Below are 24,228 nucleotides of genomic sequence, written 5' to 3'. Positions count from 1 at the left end.
GAAGAGCTCTTAGCATGATGGGACAAAATCAGCAATGGCAAACCAAAGGCACCAGTAGCAAGACTGACAAATGGACTTAGGGTGGCAATATCACAATATGTTACTGTTCCTAAATTTTGTGGAGACATCTCAAAGGTCTGTAACCATTGGGATAAGCACTCATGTTACCAAACAGGGTCAAGGCAATATACCCATGGTACATTTCATGCAGAAACACTCCCTGAGAGTACAGCAGCAGGGGCAAGAGCAAAAAAACTTGACTGAAATTAAGGCAGAAGCCTAGGCAGTTTTGGGGCCAGCTGCTGGTCATATTTCAGCTGTCAACACGAGCTGCAGTTATACCTTCAGCTGAAGTATAAATATAGCCAAGAGCTCACAGGATAAAGTAACTTGCATGTATTTTCATGTATTAGCAAATTTATCCTCAAGAAAGAATAAGCCAGCAGCTGTTAACTTTACCTTTAACCTCGGTACCTACCATGCATACCCTGGGGAATACTGCTATAACCGGAACTCTTCTGTCCAAGGAGTAAGTTCTTCAGGAGGAGAGAAACGAGGCTAGCCTGAGCCACAGTGGAACAGTCCCTTTTCTAGGACAATGGGGCCTGAAGCCAAGGATTACATTGCTTTGTGTGGTCAGGGGGACAATTCGGCTTGCAGCTAGGCTCTTGGCTTCAGCCAGTGTTTTGTACCAGCTGTTGTTTCTGGAACAGCCCCTTGAAGCTAACCTGTTCTGGAGAACAGTAAGTGGCTAGAGAGATTCCTGGGAACAGTGAGACAGTTTGCTTGGTGCTTCCAGAAACCATTGTCATTTTTAGCTCCTGGAACTTAGCTCTTCCCGGAACTAAGTCCGGGGGAGGTGGAAAAGACCTGGAAAACGAACAGCACACAGCAGTGCTGTTTCTGGGTAGTAGCGTGGTGGGGATAGAAATCCCCCTTGCTTCCAAACTGACCATGTTTGAGGTTTTTGGACACTGAGTAAAGAAATAAGAGGAAAAAATGTTGCTCCTTGCTGATTTGACAGAAAGGGGAGAGAAGTAACAGGAGAAATGGATCTCGGCTATAAATTTGTGTGAATGCCTGGCATGTCTTACAAGTCTAACCTTTCAGTTTAATGACTAGCAGGAGAAACTTGCAAACAGATGGCCTGTTCCTCAAAGTCTGAGCAGCTTTTTTCCTCTTGTATGTCTTTGTCCTTGTGGAATCTCTCCTTATGGATATCTTGTCCCGGTAATGCTGGTTCTCAGTGTGCATAGAGGTGAATGGAGAGGGCTGGAGGTAGCGATTTCAAAAGCAAATGTTACAATACAACTCGGGTTGTACTGCTGCTGTTCCTCATTTAGCACAACAGAGGACTGTCTGAGGGGGAAAAAAAACAACACCCAAACAGACCAAAACAACAACAACAAAAAACCAAAACACGCCTACATAGTCCAGTAGTCGTTAAGTGAAGTTTGTCGTAATTGGAAACAGTCACTTGTTAATTATTTAATATAAGCTGAAAATTGAGTGTGCTTTTAAGGCACCTAAGGCTTTGATCAAGGTTAGTGGAGGACTGCAGTGAAACCTTCTGAATGCTTAACACAGTCTTTCACTTGCACTTTAAAAATTTGGAGATTACTAAAGTCCTCTAAAGTGAGAGGAGCCTCTAATCTTGTCTGTGTGTATAATTAAGTAATACAAATCCTCAGGATATAAAGTATTTTCTGTACTTTTGACTTCTTTCAGGTTAATGGACAGTGGAAAGGTCACAGTGCTGGAGGATGTGGAAATTTCAGAGACACCTACAAAAATAACCCCATTTATCAATTCCAGATGGACAAGAATGGGCCGTTACTAATTGAACTACGGGGACCGAGGTTTGTAGAGACTAAGCATGCATCAGCACAGGGAGAGTATTATGGGCTAAATAAAGCTTTTCCAGTATCCCCTGTGGGGAGGGTGGGAAGCTCCCTGAAAATCCAGAAGACAAGGTATAGAAGGTAGCTCAGATTTAGTACTATTTATATTTCTATAGAAGACTTCTTTCTCTTTAGTTTTGGGATCCGAGCAGAGCTAGACCTTGCACAGAAGGGAAGAAGGTAGAAAGGACTTTTTCTCTTAAACTAATAACACTCGTAATTCCTTTTCTTTTGTAGTAGAGCTAATACTAAACCCTTACAGGCTGTCAAATAATGACAGCAACCAATGATAGGACAAGGGGTAATGGATTCAAGCTGGAACACAAGAGGTTCCACTTAAATTTGAGAAGAAACTTCTTCTCAGTGAGGGTGACAGAGCACTGGAACAGGCTGCCCAGGGAGGTTGTGGAGTCTCCTTCTCTGGAGACATTCAAAACTCGCCTGGATGCCTTCCTGTGCAACCTCATCTAGGTGTTCCTGCTCCGACAGGGGGATTGGACTAGATGATCTTTTGAGGTCCCTTCCAATCCCTAGCATACTGTGATACTGTGAAATAACGGCCTATGCAGTAGCTTCAGCTCTGAAAGTGCATTTACTCAGCCATTAGCAGGCCAGAAGTATTGGATGTCAGTGCCCTATAGAGTAGACCTATGCAGGTCCAATTCCTCTGGCAAAACTCATGGTCCCCCTCAAAATAGCAGTATACAGCGCTTCTAAATAGCAACATCACCTGACACGCAGTCAAGTGTTTTATCTTTTGCAAAGCTGTACAGTGGGCCCCACAAAATGGCAGCACTTTTCTATCCATCTTCCCCTCTTTAAGGAAACTTCCTCTCATGAAATGAAGGTGAGCGCAAAGGTGTGGTGATACTGTTCCACTTTATAGAGCGGTTTTTTGTATGCATTTTTTTCTGCACTTGCAGATCATATTTGGGTAGTTTGAATGGCAGGGGCAGTGGTGTCTGTCACATGCGTTAACAGGTAGTATACAAACCGTCCCAAGTTATAGCGCAACATGAGAAATTCTGCTGAGATCACTGACATCGACTCCGCTGACAGCGATCAGATCACACCCGAGGGTCTGTGCCATGTGGCGCCAGAGTATGTCACCTCAAGTTTAACTACTTAAAGTCTGCTTAAATGCAGAGGCAGACTTCTAGCAGGCGTTTTCCATATAGTCTAGTTCTGAGCCTGAAACGTATTCTGTTTCCTCCAAATTCTACATTCATGTCACGGTACACTTGACCACACATTTCTGTCACAAATGTGACAAAACTTTTCCATGCCTTCCAGTTAATACTGTGTAGTTTTTAATAAATAGCCCTCTTATTTGGGTCCTCGGGGTTACCATAAACTGAAGTAACAGTCTGTCACATCCCTTGCAGGCAATACAGCGTTGGTTTTGAACTCATCACGGTCTCGACAGTAGGAGATCCTGGTTCCTATGGCTTTCAGAAAAAGAGCAGTGGTGACTACAGGTAATAATCACTTAGTGAAGTCTTAGAGGTCTGAAATATACTTCAGCTCTTAGTTCTAACAGGTGCTTTCTTTTATCATAGGTGTGGATTTTGCTACTTGGAAGTGGAGAACATATTTGCTGGAGTTTACAACATTATCCCCACCACATTCCTGCCTCAACAAGAGGGTCCTTTTTTCTTAGATTTTAACAGTGTTACTCCTCTTAAGGTATCACAGCTGCAGTGAGGAGACAGATCTGTGCATGAGCATTTAAGGAGGTAGTTTTGATCTGTCCTGCAGTCTGAGAACACGTGAATAACTTCCTACACATATGTATAAAAGAAAATTACATTCAAAGTGGAATCAGTGATTGGCCAGGTCATGGGGGTAGACAGGGAGCTGTGGGGTTTGCTGCTATGGTGGTGGAGTCAGCACTGTTCAACAGGCTAAAATGCTTATACTCAAATGAACTGACAGAACTCCATTAACTGCAATTTTTCCACACTTCAAATTAAAGTCTAGTCAGTTAAGAGAAAAACTAACATGGAAATTCTCCCAAAATACAGGGTATAGGGGTTTAAGATTTTATTCTTAAAAGTAAACATGTAAGGAACAAATATTCTTGTGTATCCTGTTTATTCAGTCTCAGGACCAAATAGCTTTTACTACATATTTGAGCTGCTATCTTCAATGCTGAAAACATTCAAGTAGTTCTCACATCTAAATGTAAGTTTACTACTGCTGAGCATGTAGTATTCCAGACTAATGTGCTCAGCTTATCTAGGATATGTGTATAGGAGTAAAGGAAAAGGAAGATTCCTGCCTTAGCTATTTCTAAAGGAAAAGCAATGGCTTCATTTATGTTATGTGTACTTTGAGAGCTGTTATTTCATATCTGTATTACTTTATACATAATATTACAGCACAAGGTACTCTATGGCTTTCTTCTGACTAGCAGCAGGACCCAGCTTGATGCAGATCAGCAATAAAATCAGGAGGTTGGCCAGCGGTAGTGTAGAGGCAGCACAGCACACCCTTCAGTTAGTGGGTGTGAAAGGTTTTCATCTAAAGCTGCACCATTAGATTCTCTGTACCTACTGAGGTCGTCTCATTTGCTGGTGGGGGGAGGCAGGGAACTACCCCCAATCAGCATCCCAGCAAAGAAATGTTTTATCCTCAACATTTTTCTAAGTATTCAGCTTGTAGGGGGAGGATCATTTAAAACCTTTCCCCCCTAATAAACCACAGCTGCAAGGAATGCACTTGCCGATCCTGTTATACAAGACATCTTTTAAAAGGTACCACCTTCTTTTAAGTTGAAACCAGTGAATGAATCAAGCACTTGGCCATTGTCATCAAGAGGAGTAGCATCAAAGTTCTTAAGAAAATAGTGGAAGTGGGATTAGTCCAGAACAAGATTTAAAATTCCACTGTATTGGACAGATGGGGGAGAGGGAGTTTTTAAAACAGCCATAGGAATTTCTTTGCCATTCAGGTTGGCTTGGCACCTTTCCAAGCAAAAAGATGTCATTTAAACTTTTATTTTAGAGTACAAGTGCCATTTGGTCACTGGGAAACTGGGCATACATGCTACAGGAGTACCAGAAATATTATTTGTGGGTTAAAATTGTTGCCATAAAGTCTGCTATTAGCCCTCTCCAGAAAGTACAAGATCCTTTTTGTTTTATTTCCTTCATCAGACAGCTGCTTAATAAGTGTCTAGCTTTAAAAGGGCATTGAAAACACATGCCTTTCTGACTGCAGTTCTCTCAAAGACCATCTGGGCTAGGAAATTTGGGACAAGTTTGTCACAGTGTGACTTACCTTCTTTTGCAGGGAGGTTTCTGATGATTAATGCAACAAATCAGCACAGGGAACAGCATGGGCACAAGCTGAGCAAAAAACAAGTCAGGTTCTTTGTGCTTATCCTTGGCTTTTGGCAAGATATGCTAAGGATTGCTTCATGTCTACAAAAATTAAAATTTCATTCAACTCACGTTTTCCCTACAAATTTGTGTGAAATTTAGCTCAATCTAAACGAGAGTGGTGGTGGAGTCTTGCATATATTTTATCACCTATGGAGTTCGAGCTAGTAAGGAAGTCTCAACTGAGTATATTTTTGACAGTACAAAGAGGCAGATGCCAGACCCGCCAGCTTTTAGTACTAAGTTCTTGCACATCCTCAGCTGTTTGATATTTTTTGTAATACACATATTTTTTTCCACAAATAAATCTGGAAGAATTATTGGACAGTGAAGTGATCCTTAGATTTTAACACAGCCTCAGGACAGTATCTAGGTTAAGCTTTTCTTTCCCCCTATACCCTTTAGCATTTTTGATCCATGTAACAGAGAATATCAGATGCTGATGTAAGCATGGAAATGCTACGCAGCAAGACTTTTAGAAAGGAATAAGGCCACACGTACAAAAATTTAAATAGCTGCACAGCAGCTCAGACTGTAACAAAGGTACATCGGTTATGTTACTTTACCTCCAGTTTGACAGTCATGCACCTCTTGACCCTTAAGCTTTTCACATTAAAATACAGTCTCATGAACTATACCACCCTGCGTCCTACCCTCCGAAGTTGCCACACGCCCTACAGTTCTGAACCTGCCTGAGCTACGGAATTAGAGGGGTAACTGACAAAAGGAAAGCCAGGTGCTGTAAGGGGCTCTAACAGGATTTACACTTTCTTCAAAGGCTACTACAAAAAAATGCTTTTAATTCTCTATCAGTGGTGCAGAGGGATAACTGGAGATAGCCACTTCAGGAGTTTTGACATTCTTCTTACTTATGCACTGCAAAGCCTTTTCTGTGTTTTGTTTTTTTGGGTTTTGGTTGTTTTGTTTTTTTTTTTTTTAAATCCTACCTTAAAGCTCCATCCAAGACCCCATAATGCTGCTGTTTATAGCTCAGGGTGAGACACCCCCCAGTTTGTTTTGTTAGGAAGACACAGGTTGGTCTGTGGTTAATCCAATCCATCTGTTCTCAAAGACTCTGAGCAGTAGTACATGGATGAGTGGTATCAACAGCTTCTAACCCATTTGCCCTGTGAGTCTCAGATTCAGTCCTAGTTTTCTGATGCAAGTTTCATGTAACTGTTTTGTACAGTAATTATGCACTTGACTACACAACCTATGCGGTGTTTGACCTGCCAGTTATTTACAACTAAGTTTGTGTACGTATAGTAGAGGTTTTCATCGCTTAGTCAAAAAGGACATTTAAATTGTTTGATAATACCAAAGAGAAGTAGAATTCCTAGGTTAACGTTTGCTTTCTACATTCTCACTTCAGGGCAGCTGAAGTGATCATATATACTTTGATACACCAGAGGTTTATTTTTATACCCATGAGGGCAGCTACCATCATGTTGCACTTCAGAACGCAGAAAAAGCTCCAACTGGAGAAAGCTCATTCGTTTACCTGTTCTCCATAGTGATTATGTCCATTTAAGTTTGTCATATTTATAATTATGGCGTTTATGAAATTTAAAATAAAATTAGTTTTCCATTAATTTATTAGACACACAGTTCTGCCTGTTCACTTGAATGTCTGAAGTGTGATTTACCAGCCAAGTCCGGGGGGGTCACCAAAGGAAGAAGGCAGAAGCAAGATCTTTAAACAAACCTTGCAGAGACATGGTGTAAAAGTGAGGGTTGGGTGGGTTCCACACCTTTTCGTACTTCCTGATCAGTGGTTTTACCCTGCTGGGAGCCAAACCCAATGGGGACCTATGCAAGGCAGCACACACAACTGTTTCTATATCCTGCTGAACATAAAATTAATTCATTGCTCAAGTGCAGGGAGTTTGGGTTTCTAGTCAGAACTGGAAAGATGAGAGGAAATTTGATAGCAAGAGAGGTTAAAAAAAAAAAAACACCCCAAAAAACCCCCAAACACCACCAAAAAACCCCCACCCAAACAACACAGGAAAATGTAATGGGGGTTTACTGGAAAGTCTGCAAAAATAAGATATCCAACCACAAATACCTCTGCTAATTTTTCTAACTGTATGCAGCACAGACAATAGCTGAACAAAAGTTTAAGTAAAAACACTTAATACCATGTGGCACTTCTGTACTGCTTTTCGTTACGTATTTAATACTGTCAGTCTCAGCTTTTCCCCAAGTGTTGATCACATCAGACGTTGGAACTACTGAGTTCTTTCCTAAGCATTTATCAGGCTGGGAAACGCTACCAACAGCAGAGTTCAGCCTTCAGGTCTTCGGAAGATGTAAATGTATAAATATTTAAAGCTATTACAGCTTAACAGCTATAATGCATTGAATCAAATTTTTATGAAAACAGGTTTTTTTACCTCCAATTCTGCATGACCTTACAGCAAACTTCAGGAGTGTTAAGTACAGAGGCACTGGGTAACAGAATACCTTCCTTTTTTCTGCATACTAAGGGATTTTGGAAAACTTCAGTAAAGTTCTGGTCTCACATGGTTCAGAATAAGTGAACCATGGATGCAGGGATTCAGGAAGCTGGAAGGAGGTAACAGTTGTCCACGTGCAGCAAAGGATTCTAATACCAGAGTGACAACGGGCTACAATCTTCAACTGGAAGTGGATGTTTAAAGACTGCATTTGCTGTGGGAGAAGGTTCGGTTCTTAGCACTTGAGATAGACTTAGCTTGCAGACTCAAAACGTGGAAAACAAAAAATGTTTACTGTAGTGTGAAGAATTTTACATTAACTTTGAGAATAGATACACAAGCTGTGGCAGGGACAAAATACAACAGGACTGCAAAAACATAGAATAGAAAATACTTTGGGCAATACTAAAATTCCCATCAAATTAACAATATAAACTGACATCTTAGATAAAATGGTGCTTTCAGAAATGCTTAGTCACCAAAACTGAAGAGTCCTAGGATTTTTACTACCACTTATTAGCATAATTACCAGACACTACTACTGCCTAACAGCTGCTGGCAAAACATGCCCGTGCCCTTTCTAGTTTTATTGAACACTTTCTCTAGGGCATACTAAAATCCCAAGTCCCTTTTACAGTTATAAAACCCCACACAGTACAACCTACAGAGAAGCTTAAGAACACATTGTCAATCTACACTGGCAATTCCTTTTCTTCATGCATATGTCAAGGGCGAATCCCTTATCATAACCGTCCTGAAAACATCTATGATTCCCATTTTTGAGGGGGGGGAAAGAAAAAAAACAAAACAACAAAACACATAAAGTGCTGAAAAATAATACTTCACTTCTCAGGGGAGGGGAAGGACAAGGGGCCAATCAACTCTTTTTGGTCACTGGAATCGCCCTCAGACTCCAAGCCAGACTCGGGGAAGGTGGCTAGAAAGGGTCTACCACTGCTGAGCATCACCATCCCCTTCCTGTCCGTCTGCCTCTTAACACCGTTTTTTATAGGCGTGACTCATCTTTATCCTTTCTGTGAGCACCAAGGGAAGAGTGAAGGTTTTTAGACCCCACACATGCAACAGCTTTCCTGCATACAAAATATTTCTACAGTTTCAGCGTAATACAGACAAATACAGATGTTTCAAGAATATGCCACTTATACTCAAGAGATCCACTGTTATCTAAAGAGCATTTCATTCTACAAAACTGAAGCCAAACTGCTCTCTGCAAATGTCTGGCTTGAATTTCAGACCCCCTACTGGCATGAATTTACACGGGGAACATTACTAGTTATTGCTTCAGCCAGGCTGCTACAAAACAATTTACAAAGTCTGTGAAATACGAGCACGGCTTAAACATTTGATAACTTGTCCAGCCTACAAAGGATTTACTGAATAAAAACTTCAGCCCTCCACATCAATTAGACTTCTTAGTGCAGTTTTAAGTTCTTAGAGTAAACGCTTAAGATTTGGCATACATTATTGGCACAATGTTCTTCAAACACTTAGAAGTTCATGTATAAATATTTATATTCCCATTAATCAGGACAGGGCACAAGGAGGACTCAGCCAATCTGGGCAGCTTTTCTGCCTGCGCATATTCCCTCTTTGATTTTCATGCACTGAAGGGAGAGCTGCTTCATTCGGTTATCCAAAGCCAGCCCCTCAGTGGAGCTGCTCCTGTTGCTGCTCCTATTCTTGTTCGCTCTGTCGCTTGTCTTGTTCTCAGCCCCTTCTGCCCTATCCCCTGCAAAGAAAGGATTAAACTAGATGTTAAACCCAGATTTCATTCTGCAACTTAAGCTTCAAGCGGGTGCCTCTGCAGCTTCCTTTGCCAAAGCACGCACACAAAAAAATAATAACACAGGAGCAAAGATGCTTTTAACGAAACCGAAGTTGGCCTTCCAAGCCGTGCTCATCTTGTGCACTGCGTCAGCAAATTACTGTGTAAGCAGCCTTAGGTTGGAGTACACAAGAGCGGTGGTAATCTTCTAGTCTGAATTTGTCAGCAAGGGCCGGCAGAGCCTGCAAGAGGTTCCTTTTGGCACATCATTTCATTTCTTTTTTTTTCCTGAAAAGCAGGATTTTCAGCAAGACAGTAATTAAAAAAAAAAACACAAAACAAACCAACCTCAGATTTTCCTTAAAATAAACATACCATCAGAATCCCACTGATCACTTATTTCGTGAGAAACCTCGAACCCCTTCACTGAGACAGAACTGGGGAACCTCCCCAGCCAGGAGGAGAAGAATAATTAAAACATTTTAGATGTCATCGTTAACCGTGGGATGCAGGGCCTTCAAGAACTGCCTTCCCCAAGGAAGCGACCAGCGGGTCAGAGCTCAGCAAGTTGGCGACATGCCTAGGGGAGCTGAGAGGGTTTTCCTGCTCCCTTTATAAAGCTGAAAAACATTGGCCCCGGGCGTATCCAGCTGTGCGTACCTCTTTCAGCTTCGCACTCGGGGGAGGATGCCCCGCTGCATTCACTTCGGGGGCCGAGGACAGGAAAGATCATCCCAAACTCAGAGAGGGATACAGGGCTGGGCAGATCCAGGCTTCCAGGTCGCGTCACAGGAGGAAACTGAGCGGGCACCTCACAGGGACTTGTAGGACCAGAGCTGAAGCTGGACACCGACTGAGTTTCCGAATCTTCTTCGGATATCAAGCTGCTGCCGTTGTCATCCTCAAACACTTCTGAAGCCACTGCAATGTTCAAAGAATATTCCAGTCAGCAAACCTCCCCCCTTCCCGGGCAACAGCAGCTTCTCAGGTTTGCCCCTTCTGTACATGCATGCACTGCCAACCCACCGCCTGCCTCTTCTCATACTCTGCCCCCTTTGCAAAGCCTTAATCCGGCATTTCACACGTGGACTGCATAGGCCCAATTCTGCTTTGAGGAAGAGCACACCTGCCAGCCATGCCACGCAAGACAACAGCATGGGAAACAAAAATGTCGTAGCTCTACACTAGCTACTGCTCCTCATGTCAAGGTGCTCTTGGATTTTTGCTGTCCCTGCTGCCCCCTGCCCGGCTGGCCGTGTTCACTTGTGGTGTTCTGTACATAACTAGTATCCTGTGCCCACCTCAGCCAGCACCATCCTGACCCCAGCACAGACTACTGGTTCTTTAAGGCACTAATTAGGAAGATGTAGCTCCAGGGGCAGATTGCTTCCACCTTATCTTCCCACTCCTGCAGTTAAAATCCAGCACGAACTCCCAAGATCTCTTTTGGGATGAGGATCACCAAGCAACGCCAAATTAAAAAAAAAGCCCCACCCACATATATAATTTTCCCCACTCATGTTTGCTCAGATCTGAATTCTAATTAAAGCAAACCAACTCCAAACTGTCTGGCTAGATTAAGCTGCGGGCTCTTTGTTAGCAACAGGAGGAGGAATCCATTAAAGGAGGTTCCATTTTGTGCAACATAGGCGTGTAGATTTTGCTAAAAGTCAACATTTTTCAATCTTGGCTCATCGCAGGAAGGGAACCTATGAACCAAAGGCTTCTGCACAAAAGTAGCCTCATTGGGATCTGAAGGGTTTTTTACATGCATCAGCCTCTGCACAACAAAAGTGTGTGCTGGAATCACACTGGTCTGAAGAAGTCCCACGAACAGCAATACATTTAGAGTGACCTGAGGTTATCTTCAAATACGCCTCCTTTCCATTCCTGCCATTGTTAGAGAGGCTCAGAACCACCTTGAAAGAGCAGTGGGAGCAAAGCAGCAGCATTAACAAAATGGCTCAAAGGAGATGTTTCAAAGTAGTTCTGTTACCCCGGCAGCCTGGGGCTCACGCGCACCACACGGACACGAAGGGCGCCAACAGAGGCAGCTACCGTCATGGTTCTGCTATATTTGCAGATTGCAGAACCGTACTTACATATTGCAGAATTGACCTAAAAGGCCTCAAACATTAAACAGGGAACAGCATTATCCACCCTCCTTAGCCCGCTCCAGGGCACTCTATGCTCAGTTTGTTGTGGTTTGGGTTTTGTTGTTTTGTTTTTAAGGATGTCAAATCCAAGACTGCAGAATAGCCTTTCTTCTCACTTGCTGTGTTTTATCAATATACAGTGAGCAATACAGATAACTTTGCAGGGGGTGAAAGCAAAAAAAAGTTTGGGCAAAAAAGATGTTCGCTATTACAGGAGTCCTCTGCTTGGCAAGAAGCACTGACACCAGCCAGCCTACAACAAGCACAACTTAAACTGTAGCTTACTTAACACTATCTAAACTTACCATAACACACAGGGCCAAGAAACTCTTGCTGCTGATGAGGTGTTTTATTCAACTCCAGCAGACAGAAATCAAGATATAAAAGGGCCTTGGTGGAACCCCCACACACACACATTACAATGCACAAGCGCTTAACCTGTGGAGGCTATTTTGGTTATTAAGTCTGGCAGGCTGCTCGTCCTGCCCTGCCGTAACCCAGTTCTGCACTGGCACTAGATGCTACCTGGAGTCCTTCCACTTAAGACTACGCAATTCAAAGAGAGGGATGAGCCGGTGCTGCAGCCTCAGCAGCGGCCAGGAGGGCCAGCAACTGGTTGCTCTGAATTAACTTTCCTGGCTCTTTCTGCCCCTACATACCAGGCCCCTGAACTCCTTCAGCACAAGAAGACCCTCCAACTCAGTTATACCTAAGGCTCTTGGGAGGCCTTCTGCACAAGGAGGGGGGACTTGGGGGTATCCAAAGAGGCAATCCCCGCCTAATTCAGAACGGCTCAACCTTGGGACTTCAGGGTGGCAGAAGATATGCAGCCATACCAAAATCCCATTGCATCAGCTGGCCCAGACACCGCGCTCACTTGCTGTGGCAACTCGGGTCCCAGCTGCACAGTACTGAGAGCTCCAGCACATCACGAGAAAACTCCTGCCACTGCAGAGGATGGAGGCCAACCCAGGGCTGCCTCCCAGCTCCCCCAGCACAGACAGACTGTACCATGGACCTACAAGGCCTCGGTGCCAGTACGCACCAGTGGCTACGAGGGAACTGCACGTTAAGCCTTCAGGCACTGGAGTAGTGTAATTATGAACTCCTGCAATCCTGACCTAGACTCTTCCCTGCAGAAATGGAGCTGAAACACAAATTAAATTGGGATTTGTGGGACTGGGCAGCAAAAAAATACTTTCTGCATCAAGAAAGGAAGAAAGGGGACGGAGGAAAAAGCAGGCCATATGCAATGTCCATCTATCCACTATCTATCCCAGACATAGAAAAAAAGCAAACTCGCAATACAACAGACCATTCCAGTCTTTGCAACTGAAGGTCCCCACGTGCCACCAGAAAGTAGAGGTCACCTAGGCTTAGAGCTTGCTCGGTGGTTGCTGCTGTCACCCAAGAGAAACATCTCTCATACAGAGCCTCTCCGTACACTGCACTAGCGTCTTGCTGCTTTTTTGCTTCCCTTGTTCGCAGCACACATGCTCTGCTGAAATCACATATTGGCAAAAGATCTGGCAGTGCAAAAGAGCTTATCCTTACACCCCTCTGTGTGAGCGTCACGCCTTTCTGTACTACTATAGCTGCAACTTTAGTCCCTCTGCCACAGGCCCAGCCCTGCAAGACAAGCGCTTGATCCAAAAGCTCTGTTTCCAAACAGCTCTGCCACTCAGCAACGTGGCTGAATGATCTGCAACAGCCTGCACCCACCCTAGGCAAGTCACCGACAGCAGCATCACTGGCTTAAAAATTAGAAGCGTGCTTTGAAGTGCATTGATTTTGTTCCTTTCATACAGCACTGTACAAAAACCAACAGTGATGCTAAGGGAACAGCTGATGCACTTCCTATTGAAAATTGGCTATTAAAGAATACAATCAACTCCTGCAATAATGAGAAGTGTTAACAAGTTCGCCACAGTCCCACAACAGCCAGCAAATTTTAAACTGCAGAAAATGCAGAGCGACGTTCATCTCAGCATTTCTTACAATGCCCGTGGGATATTCACAGGCATGGGAACGTTTTGTACTCACTGGAGACGGTGTCTGACTCAGGTTTACTTGCTGACAGGTCTTCCACAGAGGTATTGCTCCCTTCAGCACCCACGCCACATCCTCGGGGCCCCATGGCAGTGGACCGTCTCCTCTCATGAATCTCATCTGAGATCATCTCCAGGTTTTTCAAGGCAGTCTTATACTCTCCCTTTGCCAAGGCCAGTTTTGCCTGCAGGTCATCCACTGTTTTCTTCAGTTGCTAACAAGGAAGACAGGTATTAGATGGGCTTTTGTTACGAACAACGCACAGCGTGCACTTCTCCGTTAGGTATCCACGTGACATGGCTCTGCACATGCAAGCTAGCATAAACCAGGGGTGATATCTAGGTGTCCCGATTTGAGGGCCTAAACCACAACACTAGGTGATGGGAGAGTTTGTGATTCAAGAGCACCTCAGCGCAAGCAGTGGCACTTGTGAAGGAGACAGCAGCAAGGCAAACCACGGGACCCAGGGGCTGGAACCGCCTCTGGTGTGTGGTACTGCCCCCTAAGTATGGGGCACAGGTCCTCCCATTAACATGCAGGATCTCTTGTTAACATGAATGCAGCTCTCAACAGTATGTTGCTGTTTATCCCACAACCAGCCCCTAAGGGTTTGCTGTCAGCCCCTGCCTGCAGGGCACACCATGGCTGTGGGTCGTCCCTGAAGAGGATAAGCCTCACTCTCCTCTGAGCACGAAACCCATCACTTGGTCACTAAAACCTGCAGACCAGAAAGCAGGAAGCCTTAAACCTTGCCAACTATAATACAGTACTTTCCGTGTCCCCACACACAAACCCCACTCTACAGCAAGGGCAAGCGTTGTACACCCCATCTCCCAAAGGTAAAACACTGCTTGTGTATCTGTAGCTGTCTCGAGTCTGTTTTATATGGTACATTAAAAGCAATCTGTGCTATCTTTTGTATTATATTTTACACAATAACCCTGCTTCAGGAGCTGTCATGGAGAAGCAGCAGGCCCCCAAACAGCGTGCCTTTGCCCATGGAGAAAAGGGGATTTCTCAGAAGAAAATCCCCTAGCGAGAAGGCTAGCACCCAGCCTCAGACAGGTGAGGGCTCAGCTCCATGCAGCTGCTGACCGAGGCTACACACAGCAGGCAAGACAGAGGAGCAGAGGGCAGCCCAGGCAGGCCTAGATCCTGGCAAGGAAAAGGTGCGTGCCAGAGTCTCTGAGGCTTCCAAAGTGCCGTTACACCTCAGGCAGCCCAGGGAAGGGCTCACAGAAAAGGCACATCCCAGGCAATGAAGGAGAATCTTCTAGCTAGGCTCCTGCTGACCTACCACCCCGCTGGAGCCTCCCTGAGCCCGTGGCCAACAGTGCAAGGCAACGTGCTCCGCTTAGACCCTGTGCACAACCCACACACCTACAGCACCAGCTACTACCCTTCAACACAGAGGAGCCAGGCTCCCAGTTTTCAGGGGCCTTGTGTAGCAAAAGTCACTCAAATAGAAAGAGAAAAATCCTTGCATTTGATTTTTTAGTGCGACTTTACTCTCCCACCCCTGGCAGCTCCAAGACTAAAAGCTGTAATAGCACGGATTACCATCCCATGCATACCCCAGGGCCTCTGTGCCCTGCAAGGCACGTGCTGTGCCCAAGCACTAGCTAGACATCATCGCACCACACAGAATGCAGCGTAGAGATGCCAAAAAAAGCCTTGGCAGCCTATCCGGCCAAACCCAAAATCCCACTTCTGCCAAACCCAAAATCAGAAATTCACATCTGCGTGATGTTTGAGTACTACAAGCAGGTTACTTGTTCTGTTAATTGACCCAACCAGTGAAAAGAGCACCCCAAGCACATTTAAACAGTCTGACGCATAAAACATGGGGGAGGGGGGGGGGGGGGGGGGGGAAGAGAGGCGGGGAACAAACCAAGTCCAAACAACCAACCCCCAGAGACTTCAAGCTACAAGAAGTAAAGATAGTAAAACTGCATTTGTTCAGTTCTGGCAGTAAGCAGCGGTGTTCAAACTCTTATTTCACACACGGAAACAAAGCCTCTCTTCGTCTTTTACCTTTAAAACGTGCTTAGCAAAATTGCTCAAGAGACATTGAATTGGATTTGTAAAGACAACACAGTTGTTGGATCACTTTAGATGTAATTTCAGAATTTATCGTAAGCAGTAAAGAGTTTCAGATGGATCTGAATTACATACGTACCTCTAGTTGGACATAGTACTTTGCCTTGAGTTCAAAATAAGGTCTGTGGAAAAACAAAGAACAATTGTTTACAATCACTGGGACTGAATGCAGAGCATGGGAGTGGGAATTGCTCTCTCCGTAGCATTAACATAGCTATTTTGTGTTTCACTGTAATCCCAAGAGACTACTATCTAGATGATAGAACACCTACATGCGCTCTCAATGTCTCCTTTTTCCCCCCCTCTAATATATCTATTTCTCATGGGTCTTTTGACCTAAATACAAATTGCAAAATTCCAGTTTTTGGACTTGACAGAGTCATTCCTTCAGACCTAGATTCTGCAAAATATTTAAATGCAACGTCCAGCTTCAGGCGTAGGCATCCTCTGGTATCCATCTAATTTTTGAGCCCACAGAACATGTTAATTCCCCACAGAAGGTGAACCTTAGACTTCCCAATGTTCAGATGTGGGGGTGGAGGGGCAGTTCTTAGTTTTCTTCCAGTGAAGGAGAGGGGATGAAGGCAGGTCAGAGCACCACATGCAAGGGCACAGCACTTCTCACCAATGGCCCCATCACACGCTTCCCTCCCACTGCACAGCTCTCTGAAAGTTTGCTTGGCCACAGAGGACACTGTCGCACCCAGTGTGCTCCCCATTATAGACAACAGAGCTTGCTTATGAAGTTGCAGGAGGACAGGAGCACAAGAGGTGCAGCACAAAGCCTAGAAACCACATTCCAGCTTCAAAGTTTTGAAGCCCACAAGCCAATATCATCTGATGTAATAGTGGGCAGCAAAAAAAGCCCTGATTTGAGCAGGCATGTTTACAGGTAACAGACAAGAAAGATGCCATCGAAGCCAGGAAAAGGACACCAACAGCCTGACATGTAGGAGCTCAAATGTAAGCACTCTTCCTCACTCATCACTGACACAGAGCCGGGCGTGTGATGCCAGCAGAGAGCAATGCACTGGCAGAGTACACACTCGCGTCTCCTCGGGTCACTTCATTCTCTTAAAATCCACGACCCTGTAACTATTGAAACCTGGTCCATGACACAGCAGGGCCGGTGAATCGTTCACTGATGCAATCGGTGTCCTACATCATCAGTTGTCTAAGTCCATGACATTGCATAGTCAAGCCAAGTGCTTTTAAGTAGATGACAGGAAAAGTGAAAGGCACTTTGCCCAAGTCACTAGAGCAGAAAGTGACTTCCAAAAACCAGCTAAGACAGGCGAGTTCATTATCCGACAGCTCAGAGGCACTGAGCCAGAAGATCTGGCGACTGTTAAGAACGTGCAGCCGTATGCACATTCATAGCTTACAAGCAAGTAAGCACCCAGAAACAAAATTAAAAGCAAAACCAAACCACAACAATCCAATAATCACCCACTCATCAACTTTACATGGCAAATCATCTAAATGACTTTCCTCCAGGCTGTCCCAGTCTTACTTTCAAATAGTAATGCTTTAAGCATCTTAATCCAGACTGTAGTGAGGAGCAAACGCAAATAATTTTTTGCACGGGAAAGAGCAACTCTTCAGCATGTTTACCCATGCGTTTATGGAGAAAGAGGATGGACAACACAGGCCTGAAAGGCCCAGGCATTACACCCAACCCTCCTGCACAACCCAGGGAGAAAGGCAGAGCGGTTTGCTGGTATTAAATCCTTCCTGAAAAAAACAGCCAGCTACACCCTACAATACAAGCAGCCGCAAATTCAGCAGTATCATTTCTCAGTTTTATGTAGCTACTTGACAGCACTGATGCCTTCAGCTCAGTTTCAATTTTCCTTTACATGAAAATTGCAGCACAGAGAGGACTGACCTTTCCAAAATCCCCATGTAGTACGACTTCAAATGTACCCAAAAGAAGCCTGTTTGTGCCATCAGGTATCTTCCACTTTAATACTAGGTTAGAACTGGCATTTCTGTACACCCCTTATTAAAGGATCTCCAAAACAGCCTACTTAAATGGTTTATGCTGCAGTCAGCCCTGCTGTGAGACAAAGGCACGTGTTGGGATCCTTCCACAAAAGTGAAAACCATCTTGTCCAAAGGAGAATGACAGAAAACAACACCCCCATGAGAGTAGTTTCAGCAAGGAAACGAAGACTCAGAAAGCAAATCACACAAGAGGCAGCTGGGGTGTCAGGCTCAGCACCATCACGGCTATAAAAAGGTATGTTGGACCCTACTGACAACTTATCGGGTTCTTTATTTTAAATCTTATTGTAGGGAAGGAGCTCCCAGAAACCAAACCACTTCTCAGATATTGCTCTTATCCAGAGGAATCTGTCATTTAGCGATCTGATGATGTTTTTCACAGTCCCTGTGCAGTGCTAGACGAACAGCATGCAGCTCATTCTACCAAGCCACACTGCTACACTGTTTCCGCAAACATGCTTGAATCTTCCTTGAGAAGTGCTAATCCTTTCTTGAATTGAGCAAACACCAATCAAAATAGATTTTTTAGTTGACCAATTTCACCAAAAAGTAATTTTTAGATGGAGGGATTAAGAGCTAAGTACAGCAAGCAGATTGTTTAGACAAGCTACAGTCTGGAAATATAAAGAGAACGACTGTGAAATATAAAGAGGATTAAGAATTGGTTGTAAACGGGGCCAAAATTTTAAACAGGTTCTGAGTAAAAAGCTGTTTCACTTCCCCACAACAGACCAAAACTGCACATCAAATGCAGCCACATTTATTAACGACGCTTGCTGCTTAGCTATGCTCTCTGAAGTGTGTTTTCTTCCCCAAGAACAGCTCTCGCACAGCTTTGTTACAGCAGCATTAGGAAGTAAACAAGTCTGATGTACAGCACGCTACACTGATGCAGTCTCGCACCTTTCGGGTTTCCGTCACTTGCTTTGTTGCTCTCCTAACTGAAAATAAGAACTAAACAGCAAACAATCCTAAACTGCAAAATATCTATGCACAGAGCTCTGCAGCTCTGTCGGCAGCATCTACGTGAATCCCATAAGCCCGTTTCTCAAGTCACATGCCACCAAAGGGTTCAATGCACTAGAACAAGAAAAGGAATATGCCTGAAAAAGGTTTCTTATCCCACTTAGTACACCAGTCAGTTGGGTTCTTGAAAAGACACTTAGAAAGACAAACACAAAGACAAATACCAGTGCCAATTGTGCTGTGAGGCTGTTGCATGCAGAGAGGAGCCCAAAGGGAGAGGGACAAAGGGCAACACACTGTCACAAGTCTGAAAAACCCCACAGAATGGGTATTTCCCCCAAACAGATTTCACCACTAAACTCATCTCCAAACATAAAACGTACTTTGATTTATTGATGGCTCTTTTCAGCTTCTTCTCCAGCTGTTTCATCCTTCCCATGGCAGCGTTGTATTTGGCTGCAGTCTCCTTATGAACCAACTCGCTTCTCGTTTTGGTCTGTTCCGCCTCCATGACCTTCAAGAGGGGAAAAAAACAGGTTGAGCAGCAAGACACAATGATCCATTTCTTATCATTTAATTAACAGCATCTGCATAATCTCTCCAATCAGCTCATGTCAGGAAAGTGGGGATATAGAAAAAAAAAAATACTTTCAATGAACCTACTTAAAAGTCTTTCCTGAAAGGAGCAGCAATATGTCAGATTTGCAAATGCTGTGTTAATTATGACAGAGGTGTTGCAGCTTCTTGCCTAATAGCTCTTACAAGAAGTTCTAGAAAGGCCTCAAATTTGGGCATCATCCATTTTTTAACCCAGTCAGATATTCAGGAGCGGAGCAGCGCTAGCAGAAGTCACCCAGTTACATTTAAGACTGTTGTTTCTGTTCCCTCCTGCTTCTCTCACAGCAACCTGCCTTTCCCAGCAGGCTGCTCAGCCCCCCAGCTGCAATCCCACCAGTCTGGAAAGGGCCGAAAACCAACAGCAGCGGTGGGAGGACTGAAATGCAGTCCAGCCCAAATCACCAGTCACCAGAAAACAGCACATCCAATGACTGCCCGTTTGCAGAAGTCCAGGAAACCAGCTTTTCTCTTAAAACACCTGACCAGTCTCAAATAATGGTTTCAACATCAAAAATGCACAGAGGTTCGAGCCCTGAGCTGACATCCCTATCACGCCGATGAGGAAGCCATGCTGATGACCAGCCCACTCTCTGAGCAGGCAGATGCTTAACGTGCAGCAGTCCCAGGCCCATCACGACAGCCATTCTCCACGGCCAGCCAGGGCCTTCCCCAGCCAGTCGGGCTGCAGCCCTGCACACAACCTAGTAAATTCTTCAAGCAATCATTTCTTCAAAACTTTATAAACAAATGCTCGCTGCCATGGCATTTTGCAGCAATTAAGAGTCTACAACAGGACAGGCAAGAGTCTACAACAGGAAAAGCAAATGTCCTTCCTTCCATTAGCTGCTCTGCTGGTATCCCATAGTCATGCTTTGCCAGTAATTCTATCCAGGGTACTTTTTTTGTGCAAATTTGAGATGTCAGAGGTATCAGTCAGAAAATTTGTTTTCTTTAATGCACTAGCACTCAAGATTCAGACAGGAAGGTAAACGGTATGTTTAAAGTAGAAAAGTGGTGACACCTCTCCATTGGTCTGGCAATGAGGAGAAAGCAAGCAGTTTTCAGGCTCCTTCTCTTGCAGCCATAAAGGTATCCACACAAAAAACAGCAGGACTTGATTTTCTCCAGTACTGGATTTTGAAATGTCTCAGCTGTGAAACCAACTACTCCACAACTTGAAGCAAACTTGCTCCAACTGGCTCCCACCATCTGAACGTGCATCTGAGCTCTTAGATCCAGAGAGAGAGGATATTCACACTACCTTGATTTTAAATAACCTCACCCACAAAGCTCTAATGTCTTAAAAGTGCCCTAGCCCTCAGGCTGAACTGAACAGGGAAGAGAGCACGGTCAACTTTGACTTGCTTGGAGTGCCACTCCTCTCAGGAAAACTGTTGTGTTTTCTTTCTGATGCCTAAATGAAAGCGTGAAACTGCTACACCTCAAAGCTGAACTACATCAGCATCAACTAGAAGCTCTTGCTGCCACAAATGGGGGCCATGTTTTGTTCATCTGCATGCACCAATTATTACTAAACAAAGAAGTTGCTACAGAACTTTAAACTATGAGAAATGTTTCCAAAGGCTCTTCTGATTAGATATAAAATAATATACTCAGCTCCAATACCCTTCAATTATTTTATATATAAATAAGGTATCCACTTTCAAAGAAAGGTCAAAAAAAAAATCTGTCAGATTCATAACAGGCTCTCTCCTTCATCCTGAAAACAAGCTGCAGCCTCTTACCTTGAACAACTGTTGGAAAGCTAGGTTGATGCAATGATTTCCCTAGTGACACGTTAGACGAGGTTGATTTTAGTGTGGAAGTGTCTTAAATTAAAATGCAGTCTCCAAAGACTGCACAGAAGCTGGTTCGCCTTCTTTGTAGTGTGGCAAGGAAACCGCAATTTAAAAATGCTGGAAGCTACAAAATAATGGAGCGTCTGGAATTTGCCAATGCTCAATTAAATGTCAATCCCTCGCATCCATTCTTGGGGCAAAATTAGCAGCAACTTTGATATCTGGGATGAACCACATGATAAGTACTACCAGCATCAGGGTCGTAAAGCAGGTTAGGTGTCCAGTACTATGTTGATTTTGCACATTGTTCATATCAAACATCCCAGAAATGCTGAACCCTGCAGAACTAGGATTTCACGATGACAGAACATAAACGCCTCAAAATGCCTGACAAAATATGGAATTTGCCACAAGCCATATATACCCACTTTCCTTACCCTTTCCAGAGAGGAAAAAAAGAGGTTGTAGGCTTCATCCTTTTGAGAAATCAGTGATGTAAGGCAAACCATCTTCCCCCACTCCCTTGTTTTCCTATGGGCATTCTGTGATCGGGCTCACATTACCCACACAAGTCTGCAGAGAGGCCAGAGACAGCCCGTTCCCTTCCCCCAGGGACAGCAGCTCAAGGTGCACGCCTGAGGCTGAGGACAATACCTGGCAGACTGTGCAGTATCTCTGTGGAAATCCATCACCTGCCAAGATGCATTTAATATTTCATTCAGACAAGAAGAAACAAAAATATCATCCACCCCTCCACAAAAGCCAAACAGCATTCAAATAGAGAAGTTGTCCATTAGGGCAGGTAGACAGACTGCAAGTCACACTGCCAGCTCTGCATCTGGGATGTTCAGTGTAAGACCAACTAGGGAAACCCCTCACCTTTTAAAAAGGTCTTAGAAGAAGATCGATAAGGCTTGTGTGGAAAGAAGTACTTTTTATCAGACCTAATAATATGGTTGAGGGAAAAACAGTCTTATGTGGACTTGTAAATAAGCTTTTGGTCACAGTTACCAAATAAGCTGTTTTGTCTAACAAAAGTCACTATGTCTCTACCACCAACCTTGCCTTATTGATGATCCTAAGCCATCACAGATGCAACAGCATCACGTAGAAAAAGGCAGAGATAAAAGTGAAGACGACAACTCTTCAAATTAAGACTGCAAGGCACACTTCTCCTCCTAACATTGTACCTGACATTCATACCCTTGGGGTGAGCAGAGGACTTACTCTTACACAAAAACACCCAGAGTGGGTGAACTTCTAGGATGCTCACACATTCACTGGACATTTCTGTAGCCCACGCCCATCCTTAATTACTAGATCACCTATTCCAGGCAGCACTCATTCTCCCAGGTAGCACAGGCTACGAGATATAACTATTGGAAAACAAAACAAACAAAATAATCCAACACAGGTATCAATCAATTCCTCTTCTCCCCTTCCTCACCCTCTATTTCCAACCCAGATGTCTGGGAAAGGAAGGCCAGCGTAGAGCATACATTTTTGGTGAATCAATCTGTACAAGTAGCTTTGTTTCCCCCAGAAGATTTGCATAATCTGAAGTCAAAGATGGGTTCCAGACAAAATTTCATTAATAACAACACATGCAAAAGAAAAATTTATCGGTGAAATTAAGCAAAGCTGACCATCTAAGCCAGATAATTACTCTAGACAACTGTTTCTGCCTCAAAAAAAAAAAAAAAAAATTAAATTGATGGTTCTTCTAGGGGAAGAATTAGAAATAAAAGAGGTAAGGAACAATGCAAGATCAGTAAACAAGGACAGAATCAACAATACAAGGGATTGCATTTAACCCCTGCATTTCCAGGGTGAAGTGACAGAGAGGTTAGGGCAAGGAAGAATGTGCATATTTTTGTTGTTTCTTTCACAGACATTTCTTTTCGCCCCTTTTTCTCCAGGTATTCCTGTCTGCAGGAAGCATGTCTTGTCTCTACATCACGAAAGTACCCACGCATTTTACATTGACAGATGGTACTTCATGGTGTAATATCAAAGGGAGCTTCACAAGCCAAATTAAACCAAGAGGGAGAATGCCTCCTCCCTCTTCACCCTCCCCTCATCCCTTCCTTTTTCAAATGCCTCATGATCAAGAGCCAAAACATTTCTTCTCCCTGCCAGAATTTATGAACTGAACATATCTCAGGAAAGACTGTAAAAGCAGAACCTTTTTAAGATTGCAGATTGCATCAGCAATTAGAAATTAGCAATTTCTGTTGAAATTCATGAAGAATCTTCCTTTCTGCTCCAACGTGTCTCAAACTCAAGGTAACACATCTGTCAGCATTTTCTTTTTGTACACATCCATGAATGATTTTCAACAGGAGTATAAATGTGAAGATCTCTCTTGTTCATCACTCCAAAATCCTCCATCCTTTGGCCCTTTTATAGCCCTGCTCTCTGCACCCCAAACTGCAGCATTATAATTCAAGGTACTTGCAGATAGGCAACACACTTCCACTTCTCAAAAACATTTTCTCCAAATTTTAAACACAAACTGCAGTTAGCAAAAACCTGATAAACCAATGGCTATCAGTGAACAGTACTCTTCTCCAGGGATCTTAAGAGCTCATCAAACCTATCTAGCTAGGTGACTACATTTCCGTCATAATCAACAGAGAATTTGTCTTACAATGAACTTGCCCCTCTGGTCACATGAATTGTTCTCCAGACAACACCAACTTATTGATCAGACTTCCTTTGACAATAATGGAAGTTTCGGCAAGTAACTGAGACGTGCAAAGTAATGTTCTAGACACCTGAAACTGATGAGCCACATCCCAGCCTAAGTGTCATTACACTTATCTCAGATCTGTGGAGAAACGGACTTCTAGAAAAAAAAATAAGAGGAATTTACGCCAAAATACACATGACGTTAAGAGTAGAAGCAGGTAAAGCCTTTGCATGACCTGCAGGATCGCATCAGTCCTGTGCTTCACTGTGGTCAACACATAGCTTAAGCACAGACATTTACACAGAAATTAGT

General features: G+C 43.9%; 2 protein-coding genes across 3 annotated transcripts in view; one reads left to right on the top strand and one right to left on the bottom strand.

Moving 5' to 3' along the window:
• Positions 1 to 6,891, top strand: part of CAPN7 (calpain 7) — a 33,658-nt gene extending 26,767 nt beyond the window's left edge. Inside the window, exons 16-18 of the mRNA XM_082478954.1 lie at positions 1,729 to 1,859; positions 3,287 to 3,379; positions 3,461 to 6,891. Of these exons, the coding sequence (XP_082335080.1) occupies positions 1,729 to 1,859; positions 3,287 to 3,379; positions 3,461 to 3,605 (369 nt within the window). The 3' untranslated portion in view covers positions 3,606 to 6,891. The remainder of the gene's footprint in view (positions 1 to 1,728; positions 1,860 to 3,286; positions 3,380 to 3,460) is intronic.
• SH3BP5 (SH3 domain binding protein 5) overlaps positions 4,145 to 24,228 on the bottom strand; it is a 57,439-nt gene continuing 37,355 nt past the window's right edge. The window contains exons 5-9 of one of the 2 annotated variants that reach the window (XM_082478956.1): positions 19,191 to 19,321; positions 15,914 to 15,956; positions 13,729 to 13,948; positions 10,190 to 10,450; positions 4,145 to 5,251 (exon numbers count right to left, since the gene is read on the bottom strand). In XM_082478956.1, the coding sequence (XP_082335082.1) occupies positions 5,211 to 5,251; positions 10,190 to 10,450; positions 13,729 to 13,948; positions 15,914 to 15,956; positions 19,191 to 19,321 (696 nt within the window). In that variant the 3' untranslated portion in view covers positions 4,145 to 5,210. Of the gene's footprint in view, positions 5,252 to 8,017; positions 9,494 to 10,189; positions 10,451 to 13,728; positions 13,949 to 15,913; positions 15,957 to 19,190; positions 19,322 to 24,228 lie in introns of those variants that run through there. The other variant, XM_082478955.1, reaches the window with a different exon arrangement.

This window comes from Vanellus vanellus (assembly GCF_965231255.1).
Source record: "Vanellus vanellus genome assembly, chromosome: 2".
Classification (NCBI taxonomy): Eukaryota; Metazoa; Chordata; class Aves; order Charadriiformes; family Charadriidae; genus Vanellus; species Vanellus vanellus.
This window is presented reverse-complemented; position numbering and strand designations above follow the sequence as displayed.